Raw genomic sequence first — 25,626 nt, forward strand, 5'->3', positions numbered from 1 at the left:
CCCAGTCTAGAGCCGCCGTCCGGTCCCGCTACCACGATGCAGCCACATGATTGGCCAGCGCGCGCTTCTTGACGTTCGCGCCACGGAGTGTGCCGATACGTCCCGACACGACAGGTCACCGCGACTATAAATGGAGCGGTAGCGGAGTAATCGTCGGATTCACTCCCTGCCTCTCGACGCGTTAGTGTTCTGAGCTGTTGGACGTGAATCCCTGTCCTGGCATTTGGTTTTCACCTCTGGCTGCGTTGAGTAGTTGAGTTACTGTGACCAAATGCCCATCTTGGTAGTTAGTATTCGCCTCTGGTTGCGTTGAGTAACTGAGTTACCGTTGCTAACTACCCATCTTCTTGTCTTTTGTTTCTTTTTTGTTCTCCTGAAGAAGCTACATACAATTGTAGCGAAACGTCGAGATGAACCCACTTTTGGGTCACTCACAAATGACACGGTCCAAACCCGGAAGACGAATAAACTATAAAACCGTACTAGGTTGATCCATCCCTAGGGATGGCTAGCGTGTGTTGGATTTAGGCTAGATAAGTACATCCCAGCCCATTTCCCCCTAGGAGGTCCTTCTAGGGGCCTTCCTGTTACCCTGTCTACCAACTAAAACCACCCTGCCCTACTTGTGCGCAGTTGACTGTCGTACTCCGAAAGTGTAATCTTTCTTCGTTCTATCTTCCCGATCATCTCTCTCAGAGTCACAGGGTATATACCTATTTCTCTATACATTACGTTTCTCTCCATTGTCCACCTATTACACTCCAGCATTGTGTGAGTAGCAGTGTCGGAGAATTCGCAGTATAGGCATTTTTCTGTGTCTGTCTTTCCGAACCTATGAAGATAGGCCCTAAAACACCCGTCTCCTGTGAGCACTTGCGTCAGTCGGAAGTTATCCAGTCGCCTGTGACCAAAGTCCATCGAGTCCCTTAAGCTCGGGATCATCATCTTAGTTCACTGGGCAACATCTTCCGTGTTGTTCCACTCTTCCTGCTATCTTTAGAATGACCTTTCTCTTTCTTCTTTTCTTATGGCTTTAGTCAAATGCTCTCTTCTCTAATAGAAATGCCTCCTTTCAACTGCTAACACATACAGAGGAACACAACCCGTGATAGTCCACAAGGCCGCCGCAGATACAGTCCTATAGGCGCATGCTACTCGCAACAGACTCGTTCTATCCTCTCGTATCATAAGTCCCTTGTAGGTCCGTAACTCTACCGCCCCACCCCAGACTGGTGCCGCGGAAAGGATGACTGACTGCTCAACACCGTGTAGAGCCCTCCTCCTTTTTGATTTGGGTCCCCCAATGTTGAGCGTCACCCTCCCCAGCGCAGCCGCACTCTTCGCTGCCTTTTGGACTATCACCCGTATATGCTCCTTTCAATCGCCATATTGGTGTAGCGTCACTCCCAGATATTTGACGCATTTCTTTGATGTTAGATGTGCATATATGATTTCCATCTTTCGTCTTTTCCGTTTACCCTCAGAATGATGGCTTCGCTGTCGCGAGTTCCAGTTCGTGATCTGTCATCCAGTCCTTTACAACGTTGAACGTATGCCTTACCCGAAATCTGAGATCCGACTCGTCCCGCGCTGCTCTCAGCACAGCTGAGATACACAGGGGTTATACCTTCTCCGCAGTTCATGACCCCGTCATATGCCAGGTTTCATAGCGTCGGGTCCAAGACCGATCACTGTGGAACTCCAGCCGATACATCAACGAGCGTGCCTTTCTCAACCATGATTCTTTTCTCGGATAAATATTCCGTCACCACACTTATCAGATAGGACACCCCCTATCCTCGAATGTCACCTTACCTCTTTCCACTCACTGTAGAGTGTTGAATGCATTTCTAACATCGAAGAGAAGCTGAGCCGTAGAACTCTGTTCGTCCCCAATGTTGTGGAATTAAAATAAGTACCTAAATAAGGTTATATGTTAAAAATATCAAGAATAATAAAAAATAAAATATTTAAATAAGCACAAAATACTTTTACAAACATTGTCAGTTAACAAAACGAAATTATAGATTTTTCATGATTTTAAAGATGACTACATTTTAGATGATTATAGTATCTTGGAAATGTAATTGGGAATTTCCAGGACGGAATTTTTCGACTTTGTATATATCCGTATTACTTTTAAACGTGAAACCTATTATTTTTCCGTCCACAGCCTGGGCTATAAGAATTTTTATATTTACTTCTTTTGGTATTTTGTACAGTACAACTATGTTAGAAGTATTTTCATTATTCTGGTATGATTCTTCGATTGGAAGAAAGATAATTGCGCATCAAACTGTCATGAGTTTTACAAGTAACTTACAGAACAAATAGTTTTAATGCCAAGAACATTAAATTCACGCAACTTTGCAATTTAACCTAAAAAATGAAACTATTATAGTAGCAAAACTTATATTAATGTTTTTTTATACCGTAACGACTACCTAATGATCCAGTAAATCTTAAAAATGAGCGAAGTTTAGACACCTTATACTTTTTGTACCCATTAAAACTTTTAGAGAACTGATTACTATTATTGTTAATGTTACGGATCACACCAATTTCGCATGTTTTAGAGTTTTGTTGTAAAATGTTTACTGGTCTATTTATTAAGTTTTTATGAGTCAAAAGTTTTTATTTTAGGCATTTAAATATCTGATGTGGTGTAGAAAAAAATTTCCATTGTTGTCATTACTTATCTGCTGTTTTAGTTTTTATAATAAATGAACTTCTTTCAAAAACTATCTCTATCTTTCAGAAACTAATAATTTGTTTTAGAATTATATACCTACTGCATACACAATAAACATTAATATTGTTCTGAAGCTATTTTCTTGTGACATGATAAAGTAATTATTATTTAAATGGGAATAAGCCACAATTTAAGGTTAAAGTAAGTTTACACTTCGGAAATCGTTCTCAAAATACAAACATTAGTGAATGTTATGATATACAGTGATGAGTGTCTTACCACCCGGCAAAATAGCGGAAAGGATAGAAGACAGATTAAGTTGTGAGATAGTACGAGATAAGGCTAGTTATTAGACGTGTCTATTTGACTTCAGTCATAATTATACGGATGACCTCGAAAATATTTTATTTTAATAATTTCTGATGTTAGAATCAATGATTAAATATATTAAGATATATTATAGTAAAAAACATTAATTAGTAGCGATTTTAAATTATAAATCTTTAAGTTTATTTAATAATAAAAATAACTCAACTGAAATATTTGACTAAACTAAATAGGTATGTTCAGTCCGAAAACAATTGTTGTATGAGGAGTTGGCGTAATAGTTAGAGACGTTGTCTATTGATAAGAAGACTGGGGTTCAATTCACACCAAGGTAAAATTTTTGTTTTACTCGATCAAAAATAATAGAAAATATGATACATATTAGGTAACAATTTTTCGAAAAACTCATTATTTACAATTTATTCTTAATCCAATTTTATAAAATAGAAATACAAAATATTTCAAATTCAATTCCAGTTTTACAGTCTTCAGTTGTGAATGGAAAATAATCCATTGAAGACTGTTTAATGTCAAATCCATCACTAAATTCTCAGTGTTAACAGAAACTTTTTATTGAAAAAACAATTCGTGAAAAGGATTTTAACGGTCGAGGAAAAAGTGCAAATTGTTGTCTGGCATGTGAATGGATTATCAGACAACATGATTAGACAACAATTTGTAAATATGTTTCCAAATAGGCCGGCTCCAGCACGATCAACAATTCAGTCTATTATACGTAATTTTTTTACCTATGGATCCGTGTTCGATCCAAGAGGAGTTCGCAGACGAAGGGAGGTAAATCCAGATTTGGAACTAAGGGACACTTTGATTTGTGCAAGTATTGAGGAAAATCCTACCCAATCAACACCTCGTCTCGGAGAACAATGTGGAATTCCAAGATTTAGAGTAGGTGAAATTTTGTAAAGACATCGATACCGTCCTTATAAACTTCATAAATCCAACGAACAATTCCCTGGGGATCAATATAGACGTTTAGAATTTTGTCTAACTGAAATGGAAATGTCACATCAAGGTGAACATTTTTTAGAGAACGTTTTGTTCACCGATGAATGTACGTTTTCATTGCATGGCCGTCACAATTCAATCAGTGCTAGGTATTGATCTCGAGGAAATCCTCGTCAGATTTATGTCGCTCGTACCCAGCGTCTTCGAAAAGTAAATGTTTGGAGAGGCATAATAGGGAATCATGTCATTGGTCCATTTTTTATAAACGTTATGTTGACTGGGCTGAAATACTTGGAACTTCTGCAAAATGAAATTGTCCCAGCCCTTTGTAATTTACCAATACCTTTCGATTCCATATGGTTTCAACACGATGGTTGTCCTGCACATAATTCTCGCATCGTCAGTGAATATCTCAGTGCGACTTTTCCTAATCGATTGATTAGTGGCCACGGATATTTTTTTATTTTTGTAGAATTTTTACTTATTTAAAAATACTTTAAAAGTTTTTACTTTATTTTCGAAAGTACGACGATACTGTTTTGTCAATAAGATTTTTTGTTTAGTGATTCAAAGCAAAACGATCTTTGCATAATTTCAAATTATTAAAAAAAAAAAAAAAGAAAACCACATGTGGGTTTTGAACTCTAATTGTCTGCGATGTCTGCATCGCAATGTCAAATTCTTACCACTAATCCACGAAGGATTTATAATTATTCCGTGACAAAAGTGTATGAAACTCTTCAAATCATAGTAGAAATTATTCTTGGTTAATAATTTAAAACTTTAGATTAAATAATCACTATTAATTAAATTATTTTATTCACATTTTTGCTTTATTGTGGTCAATCAGTTTTTACTTTATGCGAAATTAAAAAATGGAAATACGTCACACATTCGACGTTACTCATAATAATTATGACCGAGGTGATTTAGCTCGAATCTAACGTCTAAAGGTGTGAGACTATCGATAGTGGTAATGTAATGTAAAATAAATTATAGGTTTTTCCGATTATTTCTCACCTCTACGAGTTTCATCTCTTTTTATTTCACAAGGTAACTGTGTTTTCTATCTCTTACGTTAAAAAGCCGGGTGGTAAGTAAGACACTCATCACTGTATATATATATATATATATATATATATATATATATATATATATATATATATGTATATATATATATATATATATGTATATATATATATATATATATATATATATATATATATGTTTCTGCTTCTCTCTGTTAGTTTTTTTTGGAATAGGTATCTTGTGGAGTCATCTTGTAAGCTTTCGACTTTTATCTTTGTGGTGTATTCTGGTAATTTTTTTATCATTTATATACATAATATATATATATATATATATATATATATATATATATATATATAGTAAACTCGTAAATACTTTCAGGGCTGAAAGAGAAGAAATTATAATTGGCTACCATATATTATCTATTTAAAAAACACTGGAGATCTTACCGTAACTTAGAATTGTAGAGTTAGGATGTTAAAACAAAAAAACTTAACTAGTTTGTGGTTTTTTAAAAAAACTTAACTAGTTTGTGGTTTTTTTGTTACTATGTGAAAAAAGTTATCGTTGGAAATGTATGGTAGCTATGAACTTGAAAAGTTAAGGTGTACCCAAGGTTAATCGAAAAACCCAATGCAACTACATTTAAAAGAAAATACTTAATTCTTTGAGTTGTCGGCAATAAATAAATTTCTGATTGTTGGAAAGTTCACATGTGAGGTTCTGTTTTACCAGAACGCATGTGCTGACACAAGGATCTACAGACCGAGCGTGTCTTATAAAATCCACGGCTTCGCGCAATCGTACTTGAGACACTGTATCGGATGTTTGGTTGTTGATTCTGTTTGAATATTTGCGTATAACTAATATTCTGTGGTGTGAATACATTTAAGTGTGGTTTTTGACCGTTGTGAAATATTATAAATTTAGTTTTGTATTTATAATTTAAACTCTTGTGTTTTTTTTGTGTAAGTAGAAAATGAATCGTTGTACTAAGTGTAACATAAACTTTTCGAAATCTTCAAACTTAACGGCACATGTAGAAAGAAAACATCCAGGTAATATATTATTTTATTCTCTAATTTATCCTCTTATTTAATGCAGTATCCTTATACAATAATTTTTTTAGATATGCTACATTATACTAGTGCCAAAAGACATTAAACAAAGCAAATCTACTGTGCCTTGCTTAGAATGTAAAAAAAAGTTTGCAAATCTGAGCAATCTTAGACTTCATGTGAAAAAGCAGCATTCAAGTAGGTATAACGTATAACCAATACCAATACACTAAGTCAATCATAGCCAAACACAATAATTATATACATGTTTTTTCTTTTTCAGATAAATTAGACGAAATAGCACCTGTTAACAAGAAAACTTATGTATGTTCCCGCTGCTCTGAAAGTTTTCATAATTTAAAATAATTGGTTTCTCATAAAAAAACTCATAGTAATGCCTTAACAAAATTAAAGTGTGCATTGTGTGAAAATACTAATTCTGGTAGAGAAAATTTAATTTCACACTACAGGAGTGACCATTTCATTAACATTGAAAATAATTACCTAATATTTGATACTTTTGAAGATTTTAAATCTTGGAAATGCAAGGTAGAAGAAGAAACATTCTCATCATTTGTAAAAATGTATGGTTCAAAGAAAATCGGTAACTGTACCAAAACAAACTATAATTGTCATAGGTCAGGTGAGTTCAATTTTTTTTTGTTTTTAATTTTTAATTTAAAAAAATTATTCTGCTTATTTGACATTAATTTTAATTTTTTTAGGTAAATATAAAAAGAAGGGGCAGAATATCAGAAAACTTAAAACTCAAGGCTCAAATAAAATTAATAGTTATTGTCCTGCAAGAATTAATGTTAAATTCATAGACAATAAAAAATATATTGTCAACTTTTGTCCAACTCATGTGCGGCACAAACAAGAGCAAGCTTTAGGCCATCTATTTCTAAACCAAGCACAAAAACAAAATGTGGCATCAAAGATAGCTGCAAAAATTCCGTTTCAAAATATTTTGGATGAAATAAGAGATTCTGTGTCTAACTCTCATTTGGAACGACTGCATCTGTTAACAAAAAAAGATCTGTATAATATTGAGAAGTGTTTCAAATTATGCCATTCGTCAGTACGTCATGAAAATGATGCAGTAAGTGTTGATGCAAGGGTTAGTGTAATGAAAAGTTCAGAATGTGTGCTTTTATATAAACCATAAGAAACTATACGCAAAGAAAATCCTGAACTAAAATATGAAGATTTTTTCTTGATTATAATGACAGATGGACAAAAAGACCTATTGCTATGATTTGGGGAGGATTGCATTTGTATTGATGGGACCCATGGTTTAAATGCCTATGGGTTTGAACTACATACTATCCTAGTACTGGATGATTTGCGAGAGGGCTACCGAACAGCTTTTTTGATAACAAATCGCAGTGATTCCATTGGTATGAATATTTTTTTTCAATGCATTAAAGAAAGAGTTGGCAAGGCTATTAAACCGAAAGTATTTATGTCCGATATGGCAGATTTTTATTATAAATCGTGGGTGCAGGTTATGCAGCCTGCTGAATTTAGGTAACATTAAAAAAATGTAACTGTTTAATAAGTTATAAATTTACATATTTTTAGATTGTATTGCACCTGGCATGTTGATAAAGCATGGAGAAAAAATTTAGAAAAAGTGCTCAATAAGGAAAAAAAAGTAAGTAAATATTTGTTACATATATAATGTTGAAGCTTTTAATATATTAAAGTAATTTTATTTGATAGTACATTATAAGAACTATAATATAAATGTTATATTTTTAAATTAATTGTACATTTTTTAGGTTCAGGTGTATCATATGCTCAGGACATTATTGCAAAAAACTGATTCATCTGCTTTTAATAAATTATTATTAAATTTTCTGGAATATTTGAAGGAAGATTCAGATACCCTGGAATTTGCAATTTATTTCGAGCAATATTATGCATATAAAGCTGAGCACTGGGCATATTGTTTTAGGTTGCATTGTGGCCTAAATACCAATATGCACATTGAAAGGATGCACAGAACAATAAAACATATTTATTTACATGGAAAATTCGTCAAGAGATTAGAGAAGGCAATAGGTGCTATTATGAAATTTGTTAAAGACAAATTATTGGAGAGACTTATTGTGATTCACAAAGGTAAAGTCTCTACCAAAATTATTGAATTAAGACAAAGGCACGCCACAAGTCAGTCTCTTGATAAAGTAGTTAAATCCGATAATGGTTGGTTAGTGCCCTCTACTTCAAGCAATGAAATGTATACCATTGAGAAGGTAAAAGAAAGTTGTCCTTGTAAATTAGTGTGTGAAGATTGCGAAGTTTGTATACACTGCTATACTTGTACATGCTTGGATTCATGTATAAAATGGAACATGTGTAAACATATTCGTTTAGTTTGCAAGTATACCCAAATGGATTTGACTAAAGAGAATACCATTCCAAATACAAATTTATTAGCAGGTAAAGTTTTTTATACCTTAGTATATGAAAATAATGCATCTTTATAAATAATATACATGGTTATGCAATGGTTTCTAAAAAGCTAAAATTACAGATTAATTTTATTGAAACATTTTGTGGAAATTTACAAATTTTTATAAGTATAATGACATAAACACGTTGTTGTTTAAGTCTAAAAAATGCATTTTTCTAAAATTATTATTTTTTTTTTAATTAGGTATAGGCACTGCTGTTATTTGAAGTTTCCAATACAATAAGTATGTACCCTTTATTATAGGTAATTTTCCTAGCTTATTGGGTGGCTTGGTCTATATGAAAAACTTTTAGATCTTTTCCTTTGGTTATTATGTTAGATCGACATATATTGATAAATATAATGGGTGGCAGTAATAGTAGACACTTTGATATATAACTTTTATTTAACTTTGCTGTTTTTCAGGCTGTGTAGAACTAATTTATAGACGAAATAAATTACTTATCTGATATATTATTAGTTTTATTTAGGTGATGATAATAACCTGGTGATTGAATGCGATGACGAGAAAAGGGCTTTGATTGATGCGGTTAGCAAAACAAGAGGAGATGAAGAAAGTTATTTAAAAGAAGCAAAGGAAAAATTAATTTTACAACTTAAGGAGCAAATAAACGATTTAGTTTCCCTAGAAGAATTAAAGGCTGTACAAAAAATCGTTACTCCGGTAAAACCCACCATAGATGCTATGAGAAGTCAAAAACAGATCAATTTGGCCTTTCCATCCACATCTAGAACACCCTCCAATAAAAAAATTATACTCCAAAGAAAATTTTTCCCAACCAAAAAAAAGTAAAAAGGGGAAAAGTTCAAAACTGCAGAAGCCCTCCTCAGAAGAAGCCAATATACTAGCTGCAAAAGTTTTATTACAAAATTAAATTATTTTTTTATATGTCAATATACCTATATGTTTTACACTAGTTTTGTTTTATTTTTTGAGAAAAAATAAAAAAACAGAATCTTGTTTTAAATGCTATTTTCCAAAAAGTTTATAAAATTGCTTAGTCGAAATTCTAAATGCTCAGCAAATAATAAAAAAAATTACTTGTATTAATAACAAAATATTTTATAATTACCATTTTAAAAAACTCTCCATAAAAAAATAGAATTAATTTTATCCATTTCGTGTCTTAGGTCATCTAGACATTTGCCTTGAGAGGGAAAATTTCCAATATAACACCAACCAAAAGACAAAAATATTAAATTAATTAAATTAGAATATGCAATCATTATCACTGTTCAGCGCATTTCCATAGAAATCAACCGCTATGCTGACTAGTATTTTTTTTTAAATATTGATGAATAAATAAAGTATATATTAAATAAAGGGTATTTTAAATAAATTTGTAATATTTCATGCGAAAAGAAGAAAAGACTCAGATCCGAGTCGTGAGCATATTCCTTATATTTTCTTTATTTGTGTTAAGCGACTCGAATTTGAGTCGTTGTTATAATTATTCAAAAAAATTAATTTACAATATTTTTTAATAAATCAAATGAGAAATATTAAAGCAAATCGAGAACTAAGGAAAAAAACAAATTTTCATTTCCTAGCAAATTGTTTCTGAACACTTAAGATGAAAACTTCCAAATAAAATTTGGATAATATTGTAATGGCTTTTATACACTATGACGATATAGAACATGTAAATAGATTCACATACCTAGGAATGGATCTGGTCGCAAGCAATGAAGAAGAACCGGAAATAAATAGAAGGCTTGTGCTGGCAAATAAAGCCTATTTCGCGATGGGCCACATATTCAAATCGCGAGACGTACACCGGAAAACAAAACTCCGGGTCTATAAAACAATAATCAGGCCCATAGTAAGTTATGGTTGCGAAACATGGGTGGTGACACAGAAATCTGCCAATGCATTAGATGTGTTTGAAAGAAAAATATTACGTAGGATCCTGGGCCCAATAAGTGAAAACAACAACTGGCGAATTAGGTACAATAGAGAAATATACGAGCAATATAGCGAACCAACTCTAGCACAACATACTAAACTGCAGAGATTACGATGGGCAGGGCACGTGGTCCGCATGCATGAGAATAGAATCCCCAGAAAATTATTAAATGCAAGAATGCAGGGAAAAAGACCTGTTGGAAGACCTAAAAAGAGATGGGAAGATGAAGTCGATGAGGATGCCAGGAACTGCCTGGGAACGCGTTCATGGAAAAGAACAGCGGTAAATAGAGATGGTTGGAGAAGCCTGTTGAGGGAGGCCAAGGCCCGATTTGGGCTGTAGCGCCATTGGATGGATTTTATACACTAAAATTACATTAAAAAAAAGCATGAAAAAAGTGGAAAAATAATAAAAAAATTCCCAAATTTAAATTTATCTCGAAATCAAAATACGATCTGGAAGAAGAGTACCGGAAATATTTTATTTTTTTGAGCTCTTCGATTGTGTAGTACCTTCAATTTCAATTTTTTTTTATAAAACTCTCTGCCTTATAAAAATTTCCAAGAAATTAATATCGTATGGAGTTTCAACAAGCGAAATGAAAATCCTAATATTAAACAGCATTGTGTTTATAATATCAGGTTCAGTTTTCAATGAAACAAAAATCTTTAAGAGAATTGTGACTATATAAAATACCTGCCTAATATGTAAATTAGTATGTGAAAGTTTTCAAGATATTTATATTGTCAGATTAGGAATTGTTAGTGGGACATCAGGTAACAATTAAAAGGTCTTTAGAGAATAAAATTTTTATTTAAACTAATATACTGAATGCAATCTATCTGTTGGTTGAATGGTATTTGCGAAAACAATATCCTATGCATAGTCCAGGTTTTTTTTGTCACAATCAGCACACTCGTAAATTGTGTTTTTTCTAATTTTATCGATAGAACATATTCTACATCGTTTTCTGTCACGTACTGGTTATATTTCAATATTGTTAACGGTCTGACAACATTCCATCCTGTCTTGGCTGTATGTTCAGTCAACGAATTGGCAAATTCAGAAGATCCTTTTTACTTCCTCGTAGATTCGGCACTGACTACCCAACGCTTAGTTACTATTCATACAATTTGTATTATCTTATCAAAAAAACCAAGCATTTGCAAGAAAATTGCACTTTCATATAAAAAACGAGTTATTTATCTCGTACTTTTTTTAAGCAAGGTGCAATATTTAATTACTTAATATTATTATTTATATAAAAAAAACAATATTAAAAGCTTTAATAAAATTAGCAATATTAAAAAATTCAATATATTATACATATGAATGAGTGGAAACGATTACATTTAAATTTGGCAAATTGTAACTCCAGTCGACTATCATAGTTCACGAACTCACAAGTACGATTACGCGAAGCCGTGGATTTTATAAGACACGCTCGGTCTGTAGATCCTTGTTGTGCTGACATGTCAAAGTAGTTCTTATGATTCCTTATAATGTCATTAAGGTTCATTGGTGTAACAAAATGAAATTAATTCCCAGTTTAGGGTAATATTATTATTTAAGATTTTTCTTAATTAAATTTTTTTTTAAATATTATATTGTTCATGTATTATTATTATATATCTTATTGAGATGTATCTAAGAAAAAGCAAGGGAATGTTATCTTTTTTTTAATTACTGAAAATTATTATTTAAGTAGGTTAGTTGTTAATGGATATATCAGTCAAGTTAGTTCTCTGTGATGTTGTAGTGTTCTTGGTATCGCATTTAAGTAAGAAGTGGTATATATCGCTTAGATTCTTGATGTCACTCTTAACATTAATGGAGAAATCGTTAAGAAAAATATATGACATTTCAATGAACTCTCTTTTAGATTTATTGTTCTCACGGTGGAGAATTGTAGTGTTAGTATAGTCCATGAGATGACCAGTGGAATGGACATGTTTGGCTAATGCACAACGGTCAGGGTGAAGTCGAGAATCACTCTTGTGGAGTGTGATCAACAAACTTGTATTAGAACAACATCATGCACAAAGAGCGAGAATTGATCTACACTATCAAAATGAGAAAGGTCCAATACTTCGGTCATATAATGAGAGGACCTAAATATCGGTTACTCCGGTTGATCAGTCAGGGTAAAATAGAAGGAAAACGCTGGATCGGAAGAAAACAACTTTCCTGGGTGTATAACATTACACAGTGGACAGGTCGAGGAATTGTTTCATGCAGCTACCAACCGAGGAACATTCCAGCAGCTTCTAACACGAAGATAAACAACGCTAGAAAACAAGCATGGCACATAAAGAAGAAGAAGTTCTTAGCTGTTTTTGTTTTTAATAGAATTCTATATCCTTGCTTTCCTTTATTATTTTCCTCTTGCTTCTATTCATAGATATTATAGAGTACACCAGAATTTTCTGTTATATGTTGTTATTTTTCGCTTATTTCATTTTCGAATTGTTCTCAGCTTTTCCCTTTTGCTGTTCTTTTAATGCTTTGAATTTTTATTCACTCACATATATATATTCATGACAAACTAGCATACTTTCGTCTATGTATCATCATTCGTAGCTAACTTGCACAATTACTCAATATTTTTATTACGTCTACAAAATATCTATTTTAGACGAAACAAAATTCTATCTATTGTTCTAAAATTCTATCATTGGATCCGCCCTAAGTCATTAAACTTTCTGCGATTACGTACCAATTACATCTTGATTCAATTCAATCCAATTCAGCAGATTTTAAAGCGAATGTGTTTTTGCGAAAACCAATTTACACTAAATTTTGATGGGGTTTTCTATATTGCTACTTTCCATGCAATGAATGCGAAGTTGGGTGTGTCCCAAGTGCAAGAAAGTATTTATTTCATCACCGTATTAACCCTTCTACGAGGTGTATTTCTTATCTTTAAATAACTAAATTTAAATACTTTTGAAGCTAATATAATATGTCTTTTACAGAATAAAAAAAAACCTAATTTGTTAACTATAGATATGCAAATATTCAGAAGAATTGACGAAAAAACCTCAATTAAGTAATATGTGATTCTTTGCCTCTCTTATGTACATTACGATCATAAGCACGTTACGCAATATTGATAGCCCAAGATGAAAATGTCTGCAAAGGCTAGTCAAAGACCTTGTGGGAATTGCTTATAGGAATTATTTTTGTTTAATATCTCGGCCATTTTAAACTTTTCGACAAAATGGTAACAATTAAATTGTTGCAATTGCGATTTCCTACAATTTCTATTTTGCAATTTTTCGTGCGGTCGCTATTATTAGAATTAAGGAATAAAATAGTAACTAAGTATAATTGTTGAATTATCTCGTTTATTATTAACTTTACGACATAAATGTACATAAACAAAAATGGTGAGAATCGTATTTATACAATTTTGATTTTTTGTGCTACAATTAACATTTAAGTAAGATTAACGACACACAAGTCATTAACGAACCCCAGGCCTGACGTGATCGGCAGCAAACTTAAAACAGAAACGAACCTACATACGACCTTAAATATTGATTTTAGCAAAACAAAAATGAAAGGGATCAAAATTGTATAAAATAAAATTTTCTTCATCTTTGTTTCTGTACATTCACGTCGTAAAGTTAATAATAAACGAGATAATTCAATAATTATGATTCCCCCTTCCACTATTTCCCCCTTAACTCAGAAAATATCGACCGCACGAAAAAGTTTGCAAAAAGAAATTGTAGAAAATCGTATTTGCAACAATTTCAGTTCTTACCATTTTTGTCGAAAAGTTTAAAATGGCGGGGATATTGAGCAAAAACAGTTTTCCTTTAAAATCAAGATGGCGGCTGATTCAATGGCGGAATTCAGTTGCGATTTTAAATTTACTATTGGCCACCCCTTAAGGTTAGGACAATCCTCATACAAGGTTAAATGACGTCCCGACTGGACTAGACGGGTGTTTTGACATTTAAGATCAACTTAACTCAAACTCAATTATATCAATTAAATACAATTGCCAATTTAGAGTTAATAGTGTTACATTTTTTCTTTTTGCAGGAGTATTTGGGTGTAATGCGTAACCTAGCCCCCAATGTAGCTCCAGAAAAATTAGAAAAAATTGTAGCATGTGCATTTGCCCTTCTTACTAAAGAGAGTGCCACATTAGGATTACCAGATTTCCCCTTGGACAATTTATTGTTAGCTGCAATTATTATGGTAAGTATTTAAAAATTAAAGTGAGGTTCATGAAATATTTTTTTTTTTTTATCTTTACACAACATTTTTCCATTTTTGAGCCCCTAAACGACCTTTAAGCAAAGTGTTATTCTTCAGCAACAGCTGTCTTTCAGTCTGAGTTTTTTGCAGATATTATTTACCGATAAGTCTGAAAATTTGCAGAAAAGTTTTTTTTTTATTATAGAGAATAAGTGGGCAAAATTTCCGACAAATCAAGGCTCGGTTTATTAAGTTGTTCATTCAGCAAAATACCGGGCATAAGCCGCCACCCCGTACATTGTTATTTATAACTGATATAATCTAGTTACACATCTTTGAATGCAATATTTCTATATGAGAACCTGATTATTGTTATTTATAACTGATATAATCTAGTTACGCACTGTTGAATGCAATATTTCTATATGAGAACATGATCTTTCCTTCTCTGGAAGCCGTTTGTTTTATACTGGTTGTACTGCAGCCAATTGGCGTATTGTACACCACTGTCATTAACTATTTTAAAAGTCTTAGGCACTTTAGCAGATCGGCTATATAGATAGACCTTTTATTGACTGTGGCTACACAGCCATACTGTAGCAAAGCTATTATCGGCCAAAATTTTCCACCTTTTCCCCATATACCATACAACCCATCGGTACGATGGTGTTCTACCTGGGGATTGGGAAACACAGTAGTCGCAGTACAAATCTTAGCCATGAACAATGAGTCAGTTGTTGTGTGGCTGCATGGTGATTTGACGATTAAAAATGGTGTAGGTACTCGTGTAATGAGTGAGTGTGTGTGTCGTTTTCAATAATCAGATCTACAGTTAATGACATAACTGTAGCTCCATGTCACGTTCTCAGTTGATTTACGGGTGTTTACTTGGTTATACATTATTTACACCTTTCCTATTAGTTATTGAGCGATGAGAATTTCCCCATCCAGTACGCCCTTCGTGGTAACTCGGGGTCACTTTAAATATTATTATTTTGCTGCCTCCATTAGCTGTGATCATGTGTCAGATGGACTGCTTCATGCAGGGATTTTCCTACCAGATTCTTTATTTGGTCTATCCTTCCTGTTGAAGATCTTTCTCTTGGTCGTCGGCCTCCTACCTTTCCTTATACTACTAATAGTTCCATAGTCCACGTTCTTCTGACTATGTTGCCGAAGTTATTTAGGTATGCTCGGTTTACTTTTTTTTTAATAGCCTGTTTTCGACTGATTTCTGAGGAGCTATCGTCATTGTTAGATATCATGGAGTCCAAATATACATATCTGTCTACTATTTCGAAATTTGCCAGTTGGCGTATGTGCGGTAGATTATTATTTGCCCTGTCTACGACCATTATTTTTGTTTTTCAGGTACTGATCTGAAGTCCGAATTCTTTGTTTATTCGGCTTGTCATTTCGACTTCGTATGCTGCTAATTTTTCTGCCTCCTGTAGTGATTCTTTCAGTAGCCCAGGTACAGACACAACATGAGATGACAAACCCATCTCAAATAACACAAGGATTAAAACAGGGTGCTGGCACCGACATTTCTGGGCACGAATCCGCAGTGTTATTCGGCTATGTCTGCGAGTAGACAGTTCTTTAGTTCCTTTCATTATATGCAGCTGCATTTTGCTTGCATAAAGAATAAGAGCAATGGTCCTGTAATTGCTCCAAACGATTAGTGGTCCTTTCTTGATTCGGATTCCGGATTTGGAATAAAAGTTGATTCGTACCACCCATCAGGTCATTCACCTGTGATCTATATCATGTTGCACATATCCAGTATTACATCTGTGCCAATCTTCCCATTGCTTTCAAAGTCTCCGCTGGTATGCGATCTATCCCAAGGGGTTTTTGGCTCTTAGTTGGTCGAGAGCCTTCTCTACTTCTGCTCGTAAAATGATTGGTTCTCTTTGATTGCATGTTTCTTATGTTCTGAGACATACACCTTTGAAAGTGTCTTTGTATAATTCTGAGCAGTAGTTTTTCCAAGTTTCTGCGATGCGATGTATGTTATATACCGAAATATTATTTGTGAATATAATGCATCGTCTTTTGTTATGGTTATTGGCTAACCAATATAATGAAAGTATGTAGTAATTATAAAATCATGGTTATAATAATCTTATATTTTAAATGTTTTAGGAACAAAACCCAAGCTTATCGCCGTACGAAATAATTTACAGGCTGTACCCTTACAAAGTATTTCTAAAAGATGGAGTGCAACACGTAGAGAACCTATTGACCGAATTAGGTTTACCCGCATCGAAGCAAACTGAGTCTGCAAATGTATCTACCAAAATACCCGCCCCTTCATCAACCTCAGTTAACTCCTATATCGAAACAAAGTACCAAAATGCTTTGTTAGAATCCATCGTACAAAGTTTAAAAGTTGCTGATGTATGTATTGTTGGAACCAAAGGATGCGGAAAAAGTATGATCGTGAATAAAGTGGCGGAAATTTTTGGACAAGACGTCGAAAATATTGTTTTGTATCAAGACATGACGTCGAGAGACTTGATTCAACAGAGAACGACTTTAGATAATGGAGATACGATTTGGAAGTTGTCGCCGTTGATAGAGGCGGCGCTGGAAGGAAAAATCGCTGTTTTGGATGGTATCAATAGAATACATCCAAGTACGTTGACAGTATTACACAGGTACGTAAAATGAAATTACGCGTTACATTTTTATTGTGAAAAATAGAAGTATACGTAACTAAATTTTATTTTATACTACATATTTAGTCTTTATTGAAATTCAGGCAGTGCTAGACATAAGACTGACTCGGAGAGTGAAAGGCTCCATTACATTAGAAAATTATATTTAATCTTCATAAGACCGGGATATTTACTTCACATTAAAGACTAGCAGGGTACCAAACTACTCCATTACATGTTTTTTATCTATGGATTATATTGACAGATCCAATAAAAAACCTCCTTTTGTAAAACGCCCTTACCTCGGATTACCTCGCTTATTTGTGTGGATTTGTTTCTCAAAGTCTTATCGATCCACTCTGATGACTGCCAAGGCTAAGTCATACGTGTAGTCACATTTTTCGCTAGTTTTTGAGAAATGTCAGAAGTATATTTATTGAAAAGTAGAGAGGCAAGTACTGAGTCTTGTAAGAGTCCCTTATTTAGTGATCTTTGGTTGCTGCTGTTTTTACCCATGATCACCTCATAAGTAAGTTTTTTATGCGAATCGTAAGTGTTTTACATGATGTAGCTTTGAGGTATTTATATACTCGTATGTCTAGGTTATACTTCTATCAGCCTAGAGAACAAGCTGGATTTAGATCGGATACAGCACTAACGACCACTTATCTGGTGCTAAATCGAAATATTGCTGGTGATGGAAGGAATATTGTGCAGACTACATCGTATAAGTACCTAGGACATGAAATTCGGTTGGGCAGAGATAACGAGACATGTGAGCTCCCACGTCGCATAAGATTAGCATGGGCAGCGTTTGGTAAATTAAACTATGTATTTAAATCAGATCTACCCATATTCCTCAAAAGGAAAATCTTTGACCAATGTGTGTTACCTGTACTCACTTACGGAGCGGAAACATTAACACTCACAAAAAAGGTAGTTAATAAGATTGGCGTGACTCAGATGGCTATGGAGCCCCAGATGTTGGGTGTCTCTCTAAGAGACCGAATCCCAAACGAAGAAATACGTCGTAGAACAAAAACAACAGACGCTATCGAAAACAATCGCGTCGTTAAAATGGAATTGGGCAGGACACGTCGTTAGATTATTAGATAACCCATGGACAAAACATATTTTAGAGTGGAGACCAAGGCAAGAAGCAATACGGAGCAGAGGACGCCCACCAACTAAATGAACTGACGGCCTGAAGCGTGTTAGCTTCAGAACTGGATGCAAGTCGCACAAAACAGAGACAGATGGAAAGATCTGAGGGAGACCTATGTCCAGCAGTGGACGCATAAAGGTTGATAATGATGATGATCATGAAGGTGGTTTTACGTGGATGCCATGATGGGGTCCTTGTCGGTAGTGATCATGGTGGTGTTATCGGTGAATGTTGAGATTTTGTTGTATTTGTGGTTGAGATATCTACAGTAAATATCGGTTAAGGAGAGAACCTCGCAAACTACCTTGTGACTCCCCTGATTTAATGGGAGAATATGTTGAAGGTGCTGTGTTATATTTTACTTGGAAGTAACGATCTTGGATATAGGATTTTATAATGAGGTACTAGAGAGTTGGAAGGATGCTTTTAATTTTGTGTAAGAGTCCATTGTGCCATACTTTATCATCAAATGCCTTTTCTGTATCTAAGAACACAGCGAATAATTTTTTTTCTCAATGGCAGTGAGGATTTTTGTTATTATTCTATGGTTCTGTTGTGTTGTAGAATGTCTCACACGAAATCCGAACTGGTGCTTAGGTATTTCTACATCTAGGTTTCTTATTTAATATTCTTCTTTAATCTAAAAAGCTGTAATCTTTCAAATATGTTAGACATTGTAGACAATATGCTGATTGGTCGATAGGATGATCTTTTATCTTTAGGTTTGCTGTTTTGTGAATCATAATTGTAGATAAAATTAGTATCCACAATAGGATAACCATGAAGAAGTCCTAAATGAGAGAGAGAGAGAGAGTGTGTGTAAAACATAGGTTGCTGGATACAAATATGAGAGCTTTTACCTGTTTAGGAATTTCTTAAACACTACCAGTTCAAAAAGCTATCCAAAGATACTAAGATTTTATCACAGCTAAAAATACAAATAATATCAAAAAACTTGAACATAAACAAAAACAAAACAAACATAAACATAAATGCTAGAATTACAATATTACTTACTAGTTAATATAAGTCTTTCGAATAACTGTGTACACTCTGGTCCATCCAAGTCACTACTACGCAAATTCTGAATGTAGAGATGTGGCAACCCTGGGTATCTAAAGGTACCCTTAAACCTTCTTAGACAAAATTACTGGTTCACACAAAAAAGGCACTATTATGCCAAAAGCGAGACAAATCTTTGAGAGATCGGATAGTACGGTGTAAATGTGTGTGTGTAGTAAATCCTTGACGGATTTTTTGAGGGCTTCTGCCAACAGAGATGTTGCTTCGACCTGATCTTAATTTTCTCTCAGGGTAGGTGGGTGCCTGGTGTCCGGGGAGTGTTTTTGGAAACTGGATACGTCTTTATGCGCACGAAACACTAAACACTATTGTCATTGATATATTTACACTGTTGGCAAAGTATTGTTAAAAGTTGAGTTACATTTTATTTCTAAATTAAAAAATATTTTTTTGTTTTGCGTATTCGTATGCATTTATTCGAACAATAATTATTTGTGCAAATTTCCATGGAATTGGAAAATATGCTAGTCTGAATACACTATTGTATATTGTATTTACCGCCACTAATACTTTTTGTGGTAGATTTTTCAGTATCAATCCTGTTATGAGATCGAATCCAGATGTGTTGTTGTTGTTGGATTTTTCTATTTCTTGTTAAGTTGATTTCAGTTGAGTTTAATATTAATTAAATTTACCATTAACTTGTTTTAGATTAGTTCAAGATCGCGAACTTCAACTATATGACGGCAAAAGACTAATAAGTAAAAATCGATACGAGGTTTTGCAAAAGAAGTTTAACTTGACCGAAGAACAATTAACGGAAAACGGAGTGTTCCCAATACACCCCGATTTCAGAATTGTTGCTATCGGTGAACCTCCGAATTTGCAATCTCCAACGGGAAATTGGATGTCACCAGAAATGTTAAGTATATTTCTTTTTCACGAGATGAGAACTTTGAGTAAAGAAGAGGAAATCCATGTAATTACCACAAAAGTAAGTAAAACAACTCATGTTGCTATATGAGTGTATAAAAATAACAAAATATGAAAAGTCTGCATAACCTTAATCAAAATATTTATATAAATATAATCCCCGGCCTCACCATTTTGAGATAGTTAATGAAGGTTTAAAAGAACACGACCTGAACATATTTGGGAGTATCTGGGAAGACCCTTAACATTTGTTCCAACCTATTTTGTCTCTTTTAAAACCTTTGCTATGATCTGGTCTGCGCCAAGAGATTTTCGATTGTTTAGCGTTATAATTGCTTTTTCTACCTCGGAGATGTCGGTTCGTCGGTTGTCTCTCTGCAGTAAACTCGTCATGACTTGTATCCTGAGGATCAACTGCATACAGTCTTTGACAGTATTTTCTTCATATCTCCGCAATTCACTTTTCGTATTTTTAATATGTTGGTTTTTATATTGTTTGTGTGATTGGTTTAAATTATCTAGCTAGATATCGGATTTTGTTGTAAAACTGATTCATAATGGTTTACATACCTCTGAATTTTTCACTTATATATTTATTTTTTACCTTCCTACATGCTCTTTTTATTTCTCTGCTCAATCTACATAATTCTATTTTTTTGATGTTCTGATGTAAGAGAGATTTGATTCTTCTTAACTTTTAGAAGTTGCAGCGTTCTATTTGTTATCCAGTGCTTCTCTTCACGATCTTCTTTTCTATTCTGGTTCGTTTTACAGAGGTTTTTGTGACATTTCTGAATGCTTTCCACATTTATTCTAAACTGTTTTATGTCTCTGAAATGCTAGTTTCTATAAATGTTTCTGGATTTGAAATCTCAAATCTTTTGTGAGTCTGTTACAGCTTGGTTCTCTTTACCTTCAGCTCGAAGCAACCCCATAACAATTTATGATCAGATCTAAATTCTGCTCTTGCTTCTGGTCTTGCTTTTACGTTTGTAAAACATGTCTTCCATCTGTTTCTAATCAATATGTTCATATTATCCTGTTGCTAAGAACGGTGCACACTCTCTATAAACAACAGCCAATTGATTTCTAGACAGCAATTCTCTCTCATATAACGTAATCGAAGGCTAGACTAATCGTAAGAAAAAGGCACTTACGCTATTACTCTGTTCTTGATAAAAATACGGGAACCCCAAAAATTACATTTCTTACTCCTATGTACTTTTAAACAATTTTGAATAATATATTTTTATTTTAGTTTGGTCCTCCTTCAGAACCACTGCAAAAAATCATTAATCTTGCACACATCTTACGAGACAATACCGATCCAGCTCTGAAAAACTTATCGGGCCATCTGTCGACGAGAAAAATTTTAAAAATTGCATCAAGATTGAATAAATACCCCACAGACGATGTTTACAACTTGATGGAAGAAACCTTTATGATAAAATTCTTGCCTTCTCTTACTCGACAAGCCTTAGATAAAACAATGGAGAAAATAGGAATAAACTTTATTTTTCAGGACGAAAATTCAAAAATTAAATGCGAAATTAAAAGCGGTGTGTTAACCATAGGAGTTACTACCGCTCCATTATACCAAGCCAGCAACTTAACCAAAATTCCGGACACCTTGTTTTATGACGTACCTCAACATTTGTCCCTAATGGAGAGGCTCTTGCAAGATTTTCAGTTGGGTTACAACTTGCTACTTGTTGGTAACCAAGGTGTGGGTAAGAACAAAATCGTCGATAGGTTCTTGGAACTATTAAAGAGACCTAGAGAGTATATACAACTGCACAGAGACACGACAGTACAAACTCTTACTATACAACCAACGATAAAAAATGGGATTTTGGTACATGAAGATTCGCCTCTCGTTAAAGCTATTAAATATGGACACGTTCTCGTTATAGACGAAGCAGACAAAGCACCAACGCATGTTACATGCATTCTTAAAACACTGGTAGAATCGGGAGAGATGATTCTTAGCGATGGTCGAAGAATTGTCCCAAATACAAAAGTAGTGAAAGGATCAAACGCCGATAACATTATTGTTACTCATCCTGATTTTAGAATGATTGTTTTAGCAAACAGACCTGGATTCCCCTTTTTGGGAAATGATTTCTTCGGCTCATTGGGAGATCTTTTCAGTAGCCATTCTGTTGATAATCCTTCTAGAGAATCTGAAATAGAACTTCTAAAACAATATGGACCCGATGTAGATGTAAATACTATTAAGCAATTAGTTGGAATTTTTGGTGATCTAAGGAATATGGCAGATCAAGGTCTTATTAACTATCCATATTCTACCAGAGAGGTTGTGAATATTGTAAAACATCTTCAGGTAAGATTTTAGCCCATTGATTTTTCTTGTTTTATTGAAATGAATACTTCTCATTGCTCGGTGTGCTCGGTAAATCATATTTAGCGTGCCTCGAAAAATCGAGAGCGAGCAGTAACCTTCCGGTATACAGTAATAACATAATATATGTACGTGCATATACACTTATTATAAAAGTAATATGATGTTTAACAAACGTCAACGTGTTACCTAAATAAAATTATGTAAATAAAATCGAATCTAATAAAATATATTAAAAACCTATGTTTCTCCTCCTCGGTCATTCCCTGAGTTCCGCATCTCGTTTTTTGTTTTTTTTTTAATCCATTATAATGAAATATATATATATATATATATATATATATATATATATATATATATATATATATATATATATATATCTGTAGCCAGACTAAAATGGAGATGGGCAGGACACATAGCCAGAATGACAGATGGGCGATGGACAAAGAGGTTATTGGAATGGAGGCCAAGGGAAGACAAGAGAAGCGTCGGTCGACCACCTACAAGATGGACTGACGATTTAAGAAGACTCAATAAAAACTGGATGAGAGCGGCGCAAGATAGACGGGGTTGGAAACATGAGGAAGAGGCCTATGTTCAGCAGTGGACTCTTGAGGCTGGATGATGATGATGATATATATATATATATATATATATATATATATATATATATATATATATATATATATATATATATATATATATATATATATAATCAAAGGAAACAAATCAAAAATGAAGACCATGAAAATGGACTATTGGAGACAATGTTGCCGGCTCACTACTACTTGATAGAGAAATGGAAATTGATCTAGACATAATCGAAGTCAAAAGACTAAACTGGTATGAAAACCCGCTGAGAATACCTGAAAATAGATGGCCAAATAAGATAGAAAAGTAGACTCCGCCCACTAGAAGAAAACTAGGTAGACCAAGGTCTTAGCCTCCGGTCCTGTAGAGATGCATTGGCCGCCAGAGATTTAAAAACTAAAGATTGCTTAGACAGATAAATGGGTAAAAATTGCAAACAGCTAGAAAAACAGTCTAGTTGTAATCGTCAAATAACGAAGGTGAAAAAATTACTCGCGCCGTAAAAAATTGGAAAAACAAATTAAGCGAAGAGTGAATTTAAAGTACTTGTTAACACTCGTCGAAAAACTATAAAGGAAAACTTTGCAGGGAGTTGATGGAAATTATTGCTTATACCGTGCCAGAGTTTTCAAGTAGTACAAACGTTTTAAGGATGGTAGGAAGAATATCGCTAGATCAGTCTTTAATAGAATGCGCAAACTCTTTTGCAATCGTGATATCAATATAAAGTTACGAATACGAATGCTGCGGTGTTATGTCTTTTCTACCCTGTTGTATGGAGTAGAGGCTTGGACACTAAAACAGTTGACCACAAAAAACATCGAAGCTTTCGAGATGTGGTGCTATAGGCGCATTCTCAGAATATCATGGATGGACCGCGTCACTAACACGCAAGTACTCCAAACTTTAGACAAAAGATGCGAAATTCTAAATGAAATAAAGACTAGAAAGATGGAATACTTGGGGCACATTGTGAGAGGTGAAAAGTACGAACTTTTAAGAAATATCATGCAGGGCAAAATTAAGGGCAAAAGAAGTGTGGGAAGAAGAAAAATATCGTGGCTTCGTAATCTACGTGAATGGTTCGGGTGTAGTTCGATTGAACTTTTTAGGCGCGCTGCTAACAAAGTCGCAGTGGCCATGATGATTTCCAATCTCCGCTAGGAGTGGCACGAGAAGAAGGAAGAATAACGATGAAGATGAGGGACGCCCCTGGTGGCCTGTGACCTAAAAAGTAACTTGAAGGTTCAAAAAGTAACTGAGATAGTTCGAACAGACCGTCGATTAAGTATTATGGCCATTGGTAAATATGTGGACATTAATAAATATAAAATTATGCGCATGCTCCTAAAGCACCCACCCTATTCGGCAGATTTAGCACCCTTCGTCTTCTAAGGACGTAAAATAAAAATAGGCGCAGCACGCACGGTTTAGGGATGGTGAAGGAAAAAATATTGGAATAAAAAAATAAAAAATTGCTAAATAAAAATATTGTACTAACTGTCTCTGAATTTAATTGTCACGTCTCGTAATTTTGTAAAATTAATCCGAATTGTTTTAGAAATATCCCAACGCTGATTTAGAAGATGTATTGTTCAATGTTTTCGACTTCGATAGAGATAGCCCCGATATGTTAGAAACAGTAGGAGAGGTTCTACATAAACATGGGTTTTCTAAAAACGTTGTAACCACCGAATATATTGCAGCTAAGCGAGCGAAGGAAAATGTTACAGTAAATAGGTATAGTGGGTAAGTAAATTTGTAGAGTTAATATTCATTTAAGGATTTTTCCATTAAAGGTTTTAACTTTACTTCTCGTTTATCCATGCTTGTCGGTATCTTTATTTCTTACGTATTATTCCCAGTTTTCTGCAAAATTTCTCAATTTGATCTCATATATTATTCGTATACTTTTCCCCTTTGTTGATATATATATATATGTGGCTAAACACCCCTTTAGGGGTTACGCCGCTTACGCTCTCTAGATCTATGTTTTGAGGTAGATCAGTCCTCATGTTCCTTATTTAATTTTCTCAGTTATTTTTCTCCATTGTGTCCTATCTCTGGTTTTTCCTTTCCACTGTCGTATGCCCGCCTTGTTGAGATCATTTACAACTTCTTGTAACCATGTAGATCTTGGTCTTCCACGTCTTCTTTTGCCAGCTGGTGTCCATTCCAATATTGAGAATATCGTCGTAGTTGATCCTGATCTCCAT

General features: G+C 34.1%; 1 protein-coding gene and 1 long non-coding RNA gene across 3 annotated transcripts in view; both read left to right on the plus strand.

The window, feature by feature from the left end:
* The window catches only part of c12.2 (von Willebrand factor A domain-containing protein c12.2), a 78,844-nt gene that overhangs the window by 43,347 nt on the left and 9,871 nt on the right, over positions 1-25,626 (plus strand). For both annotated transcript variants that reach the window (XM_072538228.1, XM_072538227.1), the window contains exons 6-10: positions 14,515-14,673; positions 16,822-17,336; positions 20,236-20,518; positions 21,716-22,801; positions 24,972-25,159. In XM_072538228.1, coding sequence (XP_072394329.1) covers positions 14,515-14,673; positions 16,822-17,336; positions 20,236-20,518; positions 21,716-22,801; positions 24,972-25,159 — 2,231 coding nt within the window. The remainder of the gene's footprint in view (positions 1-14,514; positions 14,674-16,821; positions 17,337-20,235; positions 20,519-21,715; positions 22,802-24,971; positions 25,160-25,626) is intronic.
* Positions 7,434-8,101, plus strand: LOC140445846 (uncharacterized). The gene is made up of 3 exons (XR_011951447.1): positions 7,434-7,602; positions 7,657-7,729; positions 7,857-8,101. It is a non-coding gene; the product is annotated as an uncharacterized lncRNA (long non-coding RNA).

The sequence above is a fragment of the Diabrotica undecimpunctata genome, chromosome 7, assembly GCF_040954645.1.
Source record: "Diabrotica undecimpunctata isolate CICGRU chromosome 7, icDiaUnde3, whole genome shotgun sequence".
NCBI classification, from domain to species: domain Eukaryota; kingdom Metazoa; phylum Arthropoda; class Insecta; order Coleoptera; family Chrysomelidae; genus Diabrotica; species Diabrotica undecimpunctata.